Below are 16611 nucleotides of genomic sequence, written 5' to 3'. Positions count from 1 at the left end.
GCGCTTTCTGTGGTAAAACCAGCAGACCAATCGTGTTGGAGCTCCACTTAGGTTGCTAGGTAACGGGGTTCCGCTGGGCTGGGGTTGCTAGGAAACGGCGTAGTGCCCGTTGAAGGTGACTTAGAAATTGGCAGGGCTTTTGGGACAGCTCATTATTCAGACACCAGAAGAAAACGTTCACTGGTTGCAAAAAAAAAAAAAAAAAAATGGCTGTTTTGTTTTTTGGGGATGATTTTAGAAGCACTTGAGGCTCAAATGAAAGTAAACAAATGTGAAATTATAACACGAGTCCTTAATTTAAACAGAGACGAGGTAAACGTCTTGTAAAAGTTGCATCTTTCATGAGCTTATGTACAGTGAATAAACATAATCCTACATTTTGCTTCATTACTTTGATGGAATCTCCAAAAACACAAGGTATTAAAGTATTTTGGTCTTGTTTCTAGTGCAAATATCTTCGTACAATTCGTTAATATTGATGAAAAAGTTCTAGTTCTTATGGCAGAAACTAGAAACTGGCTGCTAGACTAGAAACACTTGGTAAGAATTTATGTTAGGATGACGGTGCGGCATGTTTTTTAATGACTTATTGCGTGAACAAACTTATTTATGTGTGATTTTAATCGCGTTTATTATTTGGAAACACCACAATTGCGAAATTGTGTTTTTTCTACATCAGCGGAATATTGACATTTTTAATAGCTAATATGTTAAAAACTGTAAAACTGGATGAAACTGATCATTTTCACACACTAATACTTTCAAATGACATATCAGACGAATCAGGTATGAATGAGAGGATCAGTAGTCAGACATCTGTAAACTAATACTGAAATAGGTAAATAATGAGGCCATCAGCCAGAGAGCTTTAATCAAATGCAAAGGCTCTAGTTTATTGACCGTTGCACGCACACAGAACAGGTGAGTATATTTACACAGATGTAAACAGTCAGTATCGGCAACAAAAACAAAAAAAAGAGGACACAGTTTCATGTTTTTTTGTTAGTTTTTTTTTTGCCAGACACGTCCATAAACACTTGCAGACATTTGGACACATTCACACAGAGAGAAAATGCAGAATGAAGAGAGAGAGAAAGAGAGCAGAGTGTCTGAAAACACGGACCACAGCAGGCCTCTTTGGTCAGCTACTTCAGACAGGATTTCCACTGATCAAAGATCCAGGTACGGATCAGAGAGCAGAGAAACACCAAGACCTCGATCACCTTTTGAAGAGTTCACATTGTGGCATGTAGATAATAATGGCACACAGTTCTGCTCAGATTTATTTAACTTCTTTTTTTTTTTTTCAAAGATGCACAATCAGCGAAAGATAATTTATGCTCTGAAGACATCATAGAAAAAGCATCTTGTTGGAAACATACAAGATACAAAGGTACCAGATAAGATGGAAAATATGCATGAAATCATCTTTAAAGTCACTGAAATGGTTTTTTACAGAAGCTAAAAAAACCTCTATAAACATCACTCAAAATAAAACAGTAAATACTATAAAACCAGCTGTCGGATAAAACTAAAACATTACTGAAAACAAATAAAGCACACAAAATGAGTGTGAATTACAGGCTTCTTTCACTTTATTTCCTCTCTTTAAAAAATGTATCATACAAACAACTGAAATGATAATTCAACATAAAAATAGATCATGTGGAGTCATAAAGAATGCCTGATTAAAGCAAACAAGTAAGCAAACAAGAAATAAAAAGTTAAATTAGAGGTTCCTGCACAGCAGAAGATAATTAAGAAAGGAAGAGCGATATCTACAAGCCTGCTCTACTTCCCTCCTTCTGTTCACTCCTTTATTCTTTCCCTCTCTCTTTTTTTAATTCCCATCATCCTGCATTTATTCTGCATGAACTCACTTATTTTTCTTTGGCTCGCACCGAGGCCAAAACACAAAAAAAGATGGTGGTGTTCAGCTTAGTCACCAAATGTATTCTGGCTTCGGTTCAAATAAACACAGCGTCGCCACGGCGACAACCCGACCGCTTCCTGTTCAGTCAGCATCAGCAGATGCGAAACTCTGCAGACCTAAACGAGTTCAGAAAGCTTTCCGTTCTTCTTTAACATGAACAAAAATAAAGCAAATGTGCAAATAAACTTCTGTTTTACCTTCAAATGATTCGTGAGTAAACAGTTCAGCACGAAATAGGAAAAAAAGAAATCCAGCAAGTAAACTAGTCCAACACTGGCAGCTTTCAAAATAAAGACCTGGAACAGTCCCAGTGCAAATATCTACTCCTCCCAGGGTATCTGAAATATGAAATATTAATCTGTCAAGATGCAATATTTAGGAGGCTGCAACATTTTAGGAGTCATCTTTTAAAATTCTGCAACTTAATAGGATAACTGATTGATTGGATGGTCTTTAATTGTCCCAGAAAGAGGTTTGTTACCCAAAGGACTAATGAGTTCAACAATATTAATGTAATGCCATGTTTTCCAAATACCGCACAGCCCTAATATTATGAATTATAAGGAGAGACAAAGACATGGCAATGTATAAAATCCAGCACTGCAATATTGAGCTGATTAGTCAAACAGAGAAAACGTGTATTTATCTCTCACTACATGAGAACATCATTAAAAACTTATTTTATTTCAGTAATTTAAATAAAAAAAGGAAAGTTGCATATTATTGAGATTAATTGCACACAGACTGAGATATTTGCTGCAAATTCATCTGATTATGAAAACTCAAATTTCAATTTCTCATAAAAGTAAAATCAGAACATCGTATAAGATTAATATTTGTAATTTATTATTTAAAGTTGTTACGTTATGATACACAGTCACGTGTATGACTGTTGATTGTATAGTTATCCAGAATGCAGCCAATGACATCCACATGAAGAGGTAAGCTGCAAGAGCTCAGAGCTAAAGAAGAGAGCTTACTAGAAAGTTGAGTGGAAGGAAAACATCTAGTAGCATATATGAAGAAGCTAAGGAGAAAAAGGACACCATTGTTGTGGGTTTTTGTTCTCTTTTTAAATATAAGGTAAAGTTAGTTCCTCGTTTAGTTTTCAAGGTTGAAAGGTGAGAAAGATGAGTGGAAAGGCACACAATCCAAGTTGCTAGAGGATCACTTGTTCTTGGTCTGATGTAATATTCTCACTTACAGAGAAACTGAAATTTGTGTTTTCATTAGCTGGTAATCAGAATCAACAGAAATAACTTGAATATTTCACTCTGTGTCCAATAAATCCACAGTAATGCAATTTATGAACTGAAATACTGAAATAAATTAATGTGATGATATTCACACCCACTGAGATTTAGCTGCATAAATAACTGTGGTAGTAAAGTTGTGTAGCAGAAAATATATTTCAGAGATGAAACTAGCAAAGCACTGAAAGATGCCTAGTTTAAGTCAGCCAATACATTCATCGTTCAGCAATATGAAACCATATTAATGAAGAAACAAAACTTACTTCACCCTTCTGCAAGTAGATAATCTCTCTAATCTCTAATTATATCAAAAAGACAGCAGATGTTTTAGTGTCAAGTTTAGGTACCAAAACGTTTTATTTTTTATTACTTTCCTGAAAAAATATCTGAATAGAAATATGTGAACAAAGCTGGATGTGTATGACAAATGTTCCTCTGCAAAAAGCGTAGAAAACACTTTAAGGTCGAATGGATTCGGAAAACACAAAGCGTCAAAATGCGTGACGGGAATGGCACAAAGCTGACTCACTTCACCTCATTTAGGTCTCATTTTCACAGCAGCAAACCTTCAGTCTGTTGTGGCTGCGCTCGGCGTCCAGAGGAAGGCGTTAAGCCTCTCTCTAATGTCACAGTCTAAGGTCACCCAGAGAGATCCGTAAGTGGCTCCTACCGCTTCACAAAATATTTACGAGCACAATCCCTCCAGACACACCTGTGCAGTATATTGCTACCTTTAGGGACGGAGGCTTCTCTTGGGTATAATATATATTTTTATATTTTCTCCTGTGCCATCCCAAAATCACTTTCCCTCTCAGAGATAACCTAGTATGGAGTTGCCATGCTTAAAAACTACAATTCCCAGGCACTTGATTGTAACCAAATGTACAGTAAAGTTTTCCACTGGGCCAGCTTGCTTCTGATGCTCAGAGAAAAGGCAGCAACATTCAAAGTCAGACCCAAAACGCCGACCGAAAAGAAAAGCAATATATCCTAAAATACAAAGAAAACATAAGCAACCTCCACATGCATAACAACGTTATAGTTTCTCTTGAGATATACTGTACACTGACAAATTAGGTAGGGGTTGGCGTTTGCATTTATTCTCTAACTCATGCTGTGATGCTACAGTAAGCTGAATGACAAGAGAAAAGATGTGAAGAAAACCAGGAATGATTGAAGTAAGAGGTGTGAAATGAGCAGGAAGAGAATGAGGTAGAGACAGCGATTTCCCAAAGAGGAAGTGAGCAAAAAGGAAAAAAGGCAAAGTGCAGAAAAATAAAATAAAATAAAAATGGGAGTGTGAAAAGAGGAGAGTCAGGGACTCGTCTTTTGCTCAGTGGCTCAGGTCAGTTTGTTATGGACGTTTGCGCTGAAACCTGGTTTTCACATCCGCAGGTGATCCGTGAACGGCGGCTCAGAGTCGTCCATGGGCAGAACGAGGCGCGTGCCCCTCATCACCAGCTCGTGATCGCCGTACGCCAGCTCCCGGTCCAGGTCGTCCGTGGCCAGGCCGTCGCTGGTGCGGGCGCCTGTGGCGTCAGTGCTGACCGTGATGTCGCCATAAGTCAGGCTGATGTCACCGTCCGTCAGGATGAGGTCAGAGTCGTCGTCCTTCAGCTGACACTCATTCTGGGGGAGGAAAACAAGGAACAAGTTGGGTTTATTACACCCATCTAAACTAAAACGGGTCTGTATAGGGATGTTATCAATTAATAGTAATTGGACTAAAATGAGCTCAAATCGATTAAATAGTAACTTCCGCTTAGACCTCTCTTTAGTGTTGCGATTTGGCTGCCATCCAGCAGAGGGCAGCACTGGTCATCATTATGTGGGGCCAATGAATAAAGAAGCAAAGATGGCGGAAACATACCAGAACAGAAAAGAGAAATGGTCCAACTAGAGTCCGGTGGGGAATGAAAGATGCACTTTATGCAGTTCTGTTTGGTAAGACGGCGTATTAGGGCCGTGGGAGATTAAAAAAATTAATAAATTCTGAAAAATAAAAATTCAGAAATTTTCTGGGAAGACTAGGAAATTTCTGAGTTTGAAACATCAAACATTTGCTTGAAAAAGTTTTGAGATTAAATTTCTGAGTTTGAATAGTTTCTGAGGTTAATCTAAAAATGTTTCAAAAGTTTTTTTCTAGAAAATCTTTCGACTTTTCAAGCACAGAAATTTGCTTGTTTTTTATAGAAACTTTCTGAGATTAATCTCCGAATTTCTGATTCTTTTGGTGAAAATGTACTCCTTTTTTTCCTGCAATGACCTCAATATGCCATTGTAGTTTATTCAGTCAGTATTAAACACATCTGACATGCAGAAAAGTTAAAATATAATGATGTGATTCTATTTTTATATTCATGAACATGAACAATGTATCCCTTCATGCTAACGAAAGACAGTCTGCCCTCTTGATACAAATGAAAACTCAAGTTTGTAAGAAAATGGCTGCTTAACTAATTATTAGTCAACCAATCAACTTTAGATCAAGTCATTAATCAATAACTTTCTTGTCCCGTGTGACCTGCAGTCTGACCTCATAGGCCTGGGGGCTGGTGAGGAAGCGGGCGAGGGGGCCGCAGCAGGGAGGAAGCGTGGTAGTAAGAGGGGGGCCGCTGTGCGTCAGGATGGGCTTCAGGTAGCTGGAGAGACGCTGGAGTCAAGAAAAACCTACACAATGAACTCAGAGGGAGAACAACAGGAAACAGCCAATTACGTGATTAATGCCTGGCTGGTATGAGCATCAGGATAAAAACTCCACTGTTTTTATACATAAGTGGTTTTATTCCAGTTGACTGTCTTTCTGTATTTTTTGCATACAGTGAATGAACCTCTGCCTATTCATGGTTCAGTATTTGCAAGTTTTTCCGTCTTTTCTCCAAATTATTCACAGAAAATTTGTCCTTTGGTGGACATTTTTTAAAAGACCAAATTTAAAATCTTTGAAAGAAAATGAAGCTCATAAAGCTGGAATACATAGGCACAATGCCACTTTACACTACTGACCCACTCCTGTTGTAAAATGAGCAGGGACAATAAAATAATTTAACTTAAAAAATGTTGGGAAAAAAATTAAATAATCAATATTTTATTGTAATGTTACATACATTGTATTTTCTTACTAGGCTACATTAAATTACATGAAATCTTGAACGTTTTGGGTCAGTGAGGATTACAAAAATTAACTAAAGTTTGCTGGATGTCAAAATAAAGGATAGTTATTATTATGGCATTCATCAAATACACATCATTTTGGTAACCCTGACTCACCTAATAAAAATTTTTTCTTATTTAAAGTCAGACAGTTAAAAAAACGTTTCATTTATTTATAGAGTATGTAAAAATCTGGTTTCAATTGTAGTTCTGGAGATCATTTGTTTCTAAATCTATAACCTGTGCTCCCCCTGCTGGCTGAAAATATGAACTTCACCGCTCACTCATGGAACTGAAACAGAACCAGAGGAATCACGAAAACACTACGAGTTGTTCCTATAAAGGATACTTGTGGTCGAAGTTGTACCAAATTCTGAAAAGCCAGGCACTTTCTTGTTTGGTGCTTCTCCTCTCTGATCCGTCAGCAAAACTCACCTGGACCAACAAAAAGGGCATTACTCTGTAAAACCAGTTAAAAAAACATTAGCTCTAAGTTTTACCATCACGTCGCTTACTTACAGAGTTTTCCTGATCGGAGTCAACTCCCACTCTGTTAGAAGAAAAACAGAAAATCAGTCGCAGTTGGACATTTTTAGAGAAATTCCTCTAAAGGCCAACAATGCCCAGATACAGAAGACTCAGTTACTGGAAATGTTTGATCAAAGTCACTGTCACAAACTGGGGTTAAGGAGCAACCAGTTTTACTTCAAACAGGTTGGCTTGGATAGCTTTTCTCCTTAAATAGATCAAATAAACTTTTTGAAAACTGTAATTTCTAAATTAAAAAAAAAAAGTTAAACAGTCTAAATTTTAGCTTTTTTGTTTCAAACCAAAATATTTTAAATATACATTTAATATACATTTAATTTTTTCCATTATGATATTATTAGATTCTGCACCGTACAATGACACTATTTGGGCCATTGTAAATAGAAAAAAGGGAGACTAAATTTACACCAAAAAACTTACATTTTGAGATTAATCTCAGAAATTTTATAGAAAAAAAAGGGATATTTTTGAGATTGAAAAGTAAAAAAAATCTCAGAAATTCTTAGAAGTTTTCCGCAAAAGATCTCGGAAATTTCTTTTTTTTTTTTCTGAAAATTTTTCAACTTTTGAAACCCATAAATTTCTAAGAATAAACTCAAAATGTCAGATTTATTTTTTGGCAAATTTTGACAGTTGAATGTCAGAAATTTCCAAGTTTTTTTCTACAAATTTTCTGAGATTTTTCTTTTTTTTTAATGGCCCTAATATGTTAATATAGCATTAGGACTAGTTAGGGAGGAAAATGTTACTTTCCTCAGACATTAGGAGTAGTTTGATGCAGCATGATTTAAACAACTAGAAGTTTCCCAGAACTGTGCGTATCAAGTTTTGCGTTTGTTTTTAAGGAATAAAGAAAGCAGTGAGAAATCTGTCTAAGTTTATGTCTGAAACTGCTTACCGTATCCGCAGACAGGACAGCATCTGAGTGGTGCCGCCACCACAAACCCAAACAGTGAAGAAAACCACAAGAAGATTGGTGGAGAACATCATCTGGCGGGCGTACGTGGCCGTGTCCCTGATGGACAGGGCGAAGGTCATCGCACCGCGCAGCCCTGAAAACCAAACAAAATCAGAAAAACAAGGTCACAAACATGTGAGGCAAACTGTCTGTATTCAACAGTCCTACAGTCTGCTCTACTGGCCTGCAAACATCATCATGTGCTGGAAGTTGGATCTAATCTTGTTAAATCGACCCAGATTAAGGAGGAGTGACAGAGGGTAGATGTTAGCAGCTCTACCCACAAACACCGCCAGCTGGATGGGAGGAACGTCAAGGAGGAAAACCAGCGGAACATCCCATCCTCACACATCACCCACAAAACTCCTCACTAGATCAATTCTGAATTAATAAATAAACATCCTTTTATAAATGCAAACACTCATGAAATGTTTCTGTTTTCCAGGTTGAAAAGATACAAAAGCTCCAACGATGAACATGGGATTAAATATGTGGTTCTGGAAGGTGAACAGGGTCAGACCCATGTAGGAGAAGATGAAGTTCTCTGCCAGGAAATTTAACAGTTCAAACAGCTGAAATACAAAGAAAAGAAACATCAAAAAACATTAACATTTTGTCTTTGAGTCTCATTAATGATTTGGCCGTGACGTTAAAGGCTTTTATTCACCATATCGTAAAAGTACAGCTAAGATTTATCGTACTTTCTGATGAGTTTAAATCCGTTCATGTGATTGTGGAGAAACCGATGGAAGACTTTTCCTTTTAAATCACACTTCACTTTCCCAAACCTTTCCTTTTTTAAAGTTAGGTCAAGTATTCAAAACTCCAGATTAGTAGTAAAGCTTTTTGTTTGAGTTTCAGATAGAAACACTGATAGAAGTTGTGATGAATTTAAATCTTTATATGAATATTTTACACTGGAACAGAAAGACATGTTAAATATTCCAAATAAATAAACAACAGAAACAACAAATAAAATAAAGTCTGTAAACAAAATGAACCTACAAAAAAGGAAAGCACCTGACTGAAGACTTTTGTAATCCAGTTTTTGGTAGAAAGAGAGAAACGAAAAAAAACAATCATGCAAGTAATTGTTTTATTGCTTATTGCAACAGGCCTATCCACACATATGATTTAAGGTATGTTATTATTTATTAAAACAATGAATCCTGGTGTATTATTTTCACAATGACACCCTAATACTTTAGTAAATACTAAACAGTTTTGTAGCATTAGCCTGGTTCTGACCTGCTTTGTCCGGTCCTGAGACTCTGGAGACAGATTGTTGAAGGTGTAGTGGGCCTGAGTGATGCCACAGAAGAGCACAGCCACAACACCTGCAGAACACAACATGATCATACGATCGAAAGACAAGCAAACCACATTTAAATCTTTTCAACGAGGCTGGAACGTATGAAATTACATGTACTACAGATTCACTTTAAATTTGTGTGCTTGCTACCTGTGAAGCCACAAGCTTCAGCCAGCAGGAAGGTGCTCCAGGACATGAGGAAGAACAGAGCCGTCTCCAGCAGCTGAAAGTCCCTCAGTTTGGTGAATTTCGTCACGTAGTCCCAGTCAAGGATTTTATTGAAATTAATTTAACAGATTTTAACGGTGCATTCACACCAACCCTGTTTAGTTCACTTTAATCAAACTGTAGTTTGTTTGTCTAGAAGGTCCGGTTAGTTTGGGGAGATGTGAACGCACAACCAAACTCTGCAAGGACCAAAAACCAAAAATCCGCCTAAAAACCTCATTCTTTGTTCGGTTGACATGAACTCTGGTACGGTTTGATTCTTATGAAAATGTCAAGAGGACCAGAGACCGCTCCAAAAGCAGGAAGCAAACTGTAGCACACGGGATTCTGGGTAAATACGAACAAAACAAATTGCTTCTGGTCTCTTATCAAAGACAAGAGAGAAATCCTACAACCACTAAAATCTGACGCTACTCCATTTTTGTTTACTTTTTATGAGGAAGGCAGTTGTGCTCATTGTCTTCTTCAGAGGTTTTTGTGTTGTTTACTTCAGTGCTTGTTGGTGCAGCGCCATCACAGGCGAAGAGGTAAACTGATTTTCTAAAGGGTTTGGCTTCTTTGACACAATGTGATGTGAAAGCAAACCGCACCAGCTGAAAATTTAACGAATGTTGCCAATTTTATCCCCAATCAAACCAACTATACTGAACTACCAGGTGTCAATAAACCTGTGCTATCTGTGCCACGTTACAAAGAATAATCGGTATGCTTGTGTTGTTTTCAGTACTTTACACACACCTATCTGTCAATCACTAACAGCAGGATATTATTAGTAACCTAAGGCAGAACCTTATTTATTCATAGCTTACGCAGCAGACTGGATAGACAACAAAACCAGAAAAGATATGAGAGCTGTAACAATTCCCGTGGCAACGCCCAGAGAAAAGGACCCGCTGAAAACGCCAAGGAACATCCCTAAAGACTTCAGCAGGGCCATGGCCTCAAACGTGTGGCTGTTGTCTCCTTGGGGCTGATATGCAACAATAGACCTGATAATAAAACATAAAGAAAAACACTTAAAGCCAAGAATACACAATGGATAACAGATATTTGCATATGAAACCCTTGTATGTTTGTCTCGTGTCCAGTAGGTTGACTTCACGACAGACACGTTCAGGTTCTCTGTATTTATTCTAACAAAGGAGGGAATTAAGTTGGTAGTTAACATCAGTCCAGTAGCTTCTGTCTCAGTTACCGACGGCAACAGAAAAAAAAGGGGGCGGGGAGGAGCTGTCAGTTACTGGTTGCTATGGTAACCACCAACTGCCAAGAGCAGTGCAACAGAACTTGAAACAGCAATAAATGTCTGGAGAATCTTAATTTGTTGACAAAACACTTTGTATTGCCTTGTTGATGAAAATGTGCTATATAAATAAAATTACCTTTACCTTATCTTTAAATTAAATAAATTCAAGAAATAAAGAAACAAATTTTGACAAACTTCACATCCACAGTATTGCCAAAACAAAATCCTGTTACACATACGCTGTATAAAAAAGACAAAACCTTAGTTTCCTTACTGTCTAACTCAGACTAAATAGCCAAACTGTAAACCAAAGAGTAGATACTTATTTTTCAGAAATGTTCTCTTACTCAATTTGACCAAACAGCATGTCTTTAAACAGTATCTTTACCAGGGAGATATTTAAGGCCATAACTTCACATTCCAGTGTTTTACTGGTTCTGATATCTAATCAGAACCAGAAAGAACTCGGGCTGTTTGTTTTTCTCAACTGAAAACAGTCCTGCAGCAGGAAAATGGAAATAGTTTTGAAAAAATGATCCGTTGCTGGGAAGACGACCAACTAGAAACAGAAAAAAGACCTGAGAATATGGAAAATTATTTTTAAATTCATGTTGAAGGACAGCTATAGTCAAAGGGATAAAACAATGTTATCAAACCTTAATTCAATATGCACTGAAAATAATTTAAAGTCTGGGATAAAAAAAAAGAATCTGGCAAACATTTTTTTTTTTTTTTTTTTTTTTTTTAATGTATACCGCTTACTTATTGCTCCCTAGATAAAAATGTTTCACAGAAAACACACCAGAGGAGTTTAGTGCTGAAAAGCTCAGACATTATTAACAATTTCTTTATGATGCTCTACTATGCTACTGTAATAAAAGATTGATTTATTTGCAGGTTATTTTTACTCAATATTGCCATGTAAAAACCAATAGCTACATATAAAAAACCCTAGTCTGTATATTTTCATACAGTCTCAATTACACTTTACCAATGTAGTTTTAGAAAAAAATGTACTGAAAAACACCAAACAGGAACTTTTATCTTTTTTTCCCAACCAAAGTTGATTCTAAAATTAGATTTGCTCAACATGACACACAAATCACAAGGCATTTTGTCATTAAGCTTCTCATCTCCTCTTCAAAGATAACTAAAGGGTGTGGAAATATTTTTTTATCAAACATCGTTTACTAAAAAGATAAAAAAAGCAAATATGCAATATTCTAACAGTCTGGCTGGATAAGCCAGGGTAAAAACAACAAAAGCCTCTGATTCGTCATGCTAGTCCCCAGCCACTGCAAAGGCACACAACGACATGCTCTACTTAACGCACAATGAGTTGGTGAGCGTCTCTCTGCATGGCCCGCTTCCTCATAGCTGCATGCTCTTATAATGCATTATTCTGTGGAAATTACAACAGAGCAAAGAAGAGAAGGAGGAAAAACGAAGCAACACCAGGGGAACTGATTCCAGCTTGGTCAAATGTGAATCTCACACTTGGTTGGTTCACCGATCAAACGTGAAAAACACAGTTTCATATGCGTTTGTTCATGTCTCCAACATTCAGTCATCACGATTAGACATAATTTGATTTTCAAAACTTACGAGGACAAAACGACCGCTACGGCATCATTGAGGACGCTCTCTCCAAACAGTAACGCATACAAATCCACGTCAACATGCAGCTCATGGAAGATAGCCAGGACCGTCACTGTGAGACCAACAGAAACACATAAAAACTGACATATACTGAAAAGACATTTAAGCAATTTCCTGAGAAAAATGCTACCATCTAAAAGAGTACAAAAAAGAAAATCTCAAAAGTGGTTACTTTTACCCTTTAACACTTTCAGAAATCTCACTCAACTTTTGTCTCTAATGTTTGCATCCTGAGGAATATCTTGAAAGCTTTTACAGAAATGGTTAATTGATCTATTTAGGGTTTATGTCTTCACTTTATTAAAGTCAATGTATTTCAACTTAAACTCAGTGCAAACCTGTCCATCTTTACTGAGTTAAGGCAGTCTCAGAAATAAAAGAGCAACAATTTCTGAGTGCGTGGAAAACAAAAATGTGGTGCAGACGATGTCAGCAATTAAAACGTTATCAGTACTTCTGGCAGCAGAAAGCAATGTTGGTTTTTAGATAAACATTTCTAAGAAAGTTTTATGACTACGGTAAATAATTTTTCAAATTATCAAAATTTAGTTTGCAGCAACTGCAATCAAGTATATAAAATATGAGTCATAACACCTGCTTTTGAAAAGACTGATAATAATGATGGAGTACCTCAGGGTTGTATATTGAGTCCCATTTATTAGATTGTATATTAATGACTTTCCTGGAGTTTGATCGCCTCATGCAGGTTCAAATGTAAATTTGTATGAATAATTACAAGTTGCTTAAGAAAATGCATAGTTTGTATTGTAAAAAACAATATAAACTGGTTAAAAAAAATTATATCTGTATCCACATGTTACTATAAATGTGTATAATAATGTCATTTATCTGATTAATTTAACCCAGAACTTGTCGGCGATGTCACAGCCAAATTTGCAGTACCATAAACACTTTACGCTATCTGAAAAATTTCAATGGTTTCTGAAAGAGGAATGTTGCGCTTTCCAGCCAACATCGGGTTATTAAGGTAATTTCACTCCTGCGGTAACATGGAGCATGTTTCTCTTCGGTTTAATTTGATGAGACACTTTTTTAATAGACAGTAAATTGTGAAAATAACTGCTATATATTGAAAGTTCCAGTTCAGAGGGTTAAAATATAATCCCTGAATAGAAAACATAATCAGAAGTTCATTTGAATATATACCCGGGTCTGTTGCTGAGACAATGGCTCCAAAGAATAGACAGTCAGTGAAGAAGAAGTCTCCACCCAGTTGGCCCAGGTGCTTCATCAGCGTGACACAGCCGTACATCAACAACCTGATGGAGGACATCTTTAATTATCTTATTAAATGGATTATATTACACTTTAAAATGCATCGAAGTAGTTAGAGCTGGGTTTTTCTCAGTGCTGTTTCAGAGCACAATCATCTTACCCAATAATAAAACAGGAAATCACTGTCCCCACAAAGGCATAAGCCAGGATGGATCCCATGTTCCGGAAAAAATGTCTCTGAAAAATAAACGCAAACATGCAGCTAACTTTACTGAGGTTACAATAGTTAATCATAATTTAAAACTATTTATTTAAAGATTTGAGGATGTTGTACCCTTTTCAAGCTGTAGCCTGCATGAAAAATGATGGGCGGGAGAAGAATATTGAAGAAAACCTCAGGGTCAAACGTAACCTGAAGCCCACAAAAACAAAGATATGTGTCAATAAAACAGCAAAATAATCAAATGCTTTGATGTTAATTAATGTTATGTTAAATCAATTATTTAATCAAGAATGACACAACTGGGACGTTGAGTAAAATAACAAGTTAAAAGAGGACAGCGACTGAATCAATTAAGGCTGAGATTATTCTTATTTTAGGTCTGAATCCAGATCAGTGCCAAATTTGTCAGAGCAGAGAGAAGTTAGAACATTTTTATTTTACACTGGATCACCCAGGGAACAGCCTCTTACAGCACTACACTACACTGAATTAAAGCAGATTATTTCACTTATTGTTTGTGCTGAATTTGGGATTCCAGAGAAATAAAGTCCTTGGAAAAGTATTTCCTCAATTAATTAAGGATTTTTATGACAGTCCAACAGAAAATAGCACAGCTGTGAACTGGAAAGTGATGTAAGATTTTCTTATTTACAACTATAAATAACTAACATCAGTAAAACTGACAGGTTAAAGTATCTTGCAAAGAACAATGGGAAAACAACTCAGTGACAGATCATTTATCTCAGAGAAGGTAAGGTTATTTGTTTCCCTAAAAAATTTAGCACTTTGCAGTTGAAATTTGACAAAATGTAAAAAAAAAAAAAAGTTCAAATGGTATTAACATTTTTGTAATCGGATGCCAAAGCATGACACACTTTCCTATTGAACCAGAAATAACTCAAGTGATTTGTGTTGTTTCACTTGCAATCTCTTTTTTGATAATTGTGCATTCATTTATTTAAAATAACCAGAATCAAGGCTCCAACTTCAAAGCTGAAAAGTAAAGTAAAACACCAAAATGCTCACTCAGTCATCAGCAGTAACTACCACAAAGGTGAGTAGACAGTTAGTACCTTGCGCAGCATCTCGTTGTCTTTCACGTCATTCACCTCGTTGGAACTGATCTCCCTCTTCAAGGTGTATTCGTAAAATTTGCCACTGATATTTACCAGCAGGGTGGGGGTGCTGGCGTTGAGAAGGCAGCTTGTTGGGACGGGTTTGGTGTCCTGAGGGACCTGAACGACGTAGCGCAAGATCACCCCGACAATAAGGCCTGAAAAAAGAGGCGGAGAGCAAAAATAGAACAGAGGAGGGTTTAATTTAAGACAACAAAGCTCCATTTATTTTCATTGCATTTGAAATTTTCTCTCAAACACATTTAAACATAAGAATCTGGTGCTTGGGTTTGCTACTTTCTCATCCACAGGCAGAAATAAAATAAATTCATTCACCCCTGATAAATGTAGCTTTAGTCTCACCTTGATCACACACTTTTTCATGCCATCAACAAGCTGCTGGTTAGTCATGTCTGAATTTCTGTTTTGCTAGTAAATCTTAACTTGCAGTGGTGTCTAGACTTTTTGCCTCAGAGGCCAAAACTGTTCAATTTAAACTACTGGCAAGTCACAAAATTCATTAAATTAAGAACACAAAAATGTGTTTATTTTCATTTTTCTTTTTACCTGATAAATCATGTTGCCTTATTATAAGAAAAACAGACAATTTCAAAACTTCTAGGGTGATCAGTTGATTTCTGAGTGTTTTTTTTTTTTGGGTCCCCATGACTTGTGCTGGGGAGGCTGATCAAATTAATTTCAAGGGCCACAAATGGCCCCAGAGCCACATTTTGGCCTCCTCTGGTCTAGTGGATTTAATAAACAAAATGCAGAAATTCATTGATTTTCTTTTAAGTCTGCAGATTAATATTTACAGAATTATAATTGATATGGATGAGGTTTTGGGTGATATAAAAAACCAACATGTCAGCTTAAATAGGAGGAAGAAGTTAGTGTAGCACAGCATATGCAGATTAAATACCGTCTTGTGTAAGTCTAATGTTACCAGTTTAACCTGCGTGGAGGGGAAGTGAAATGTTTTTGATGTTAAAAAGGGAACAGAAGAGCAGTTGCCTCTTTTCTAAAGTAAACTACAGCTTAAACTAAAGATCACGGTGTTGACATTTCAAATCTGATCGATATCTGCGGGTCTGACGGCGTCTCCCAACTGTCACTCACCATAAATCATGGCCAGCCCGGTTTCGTGCAGAAACCTGAAGCGCCGGTGCTTGAAGAGCCAGATGGTTAGGATGGTGAGGGTGAGGAGCAGGATGAAGATGAGCAGGTCTGCGCTGTCCTGTCTGTGGCTCTCCTCAGCCTTCTTCTCTGTAACGATGTTCTCCATGGCACTGTCCTCCTCCTGGGCTGGAGATGATGCTGCTGAGACACTGATGAACACACACAGGCTCACCAGAACCAGCAGCCGCAGCGTCCTCAAAGCCCGCAGCGAGACGTCCACGCTCATTTTTGCCAACATTATGACTATTTTCGGATAGGGTCAATGTCGTCGGAGTTAAAAGGAAAAAGAGAGAGCGAGAGAGAGAGAAGAGACTGAGTCAGACTGAGAAGAGAAGACAGCCAAGACGGCAGCAACAGAGTCAACCCGGAAGTGAAAATTATTTTTATCCAGAAAGCGTATAAATGTGTTTCACGCTAAAAGCCTTTTTCATGGTTGTTTTAAATTAACCAATGCTTGAAAAAACACATTTGTTTAAAACAATAATTTTAATAATGAAATCTCAAGCTTATTGGAGATTTTGAGCTTTTAACAGAAATTACCCATTTCACTCTGACCTGTACTTTTTT

At 37.0% G+C, this 16611-nt stretch overlaps 1 protein-coding gene across 1 annotated transcript; it reads right to left on the bottom strand.

Moving 5' to 3' along the window:
- Window positions 1-867: 867 nt before the first annotated feature.
- Window positions 868-16409, bottom strand: slc9a6a (solute carrier family 9 member A6a). The gene is made up of 16 exons (XM_044127919.1): window positions 15985-16409; window positions 14824-15023; window positions 13862-13939; window positions 13688-13764; window positions 13459-13571; window positions 12238-12343; window positions 10234-10375; window positions 9309-9414; window positions 9095-9183; window positions 8305-8418; window positions 8031-8142; window positions 7787-7940; window positions 6859-6889; window positions 6689-6774; window positions 5723-5828; window positions 868-4815 (listed from the first exon to the last, which is right to left on the bottom strand). The coding sequence occupies exons 1-16, from the start codon at window positions 16280-16282 to the stop codon at window positions 4570-4572; spliced, it is 2058 nt and encodes a 685-aa protein (XP_043983854.1). The 5' UTR covers window positions 16283-16409; the 3' UTR covers window positions 868-4569.
- Between the last annotated feature and the right edge of the window lie 202 nt (window positions 16410-16611).

Source organism: Gambusia affinis, linkage group LG09 (assembly GCF_019740435.1).
Source record: "Gambusia affinis linkage group LG09, SWU_Gaff_1.0, whole genome shotgun sequence".
NCBI classification, from domain to species: Eukaryota; Metazoa; Chordata; class Actinopteri; order Cyprinodontiformes; family Poeciliidae; genus Gambusia; species Gambusia affinis.
Note: the sequence above shows the minus strand (reverse complement) of the source record. Positions and strands in the feature narration are given on the sequence as shown.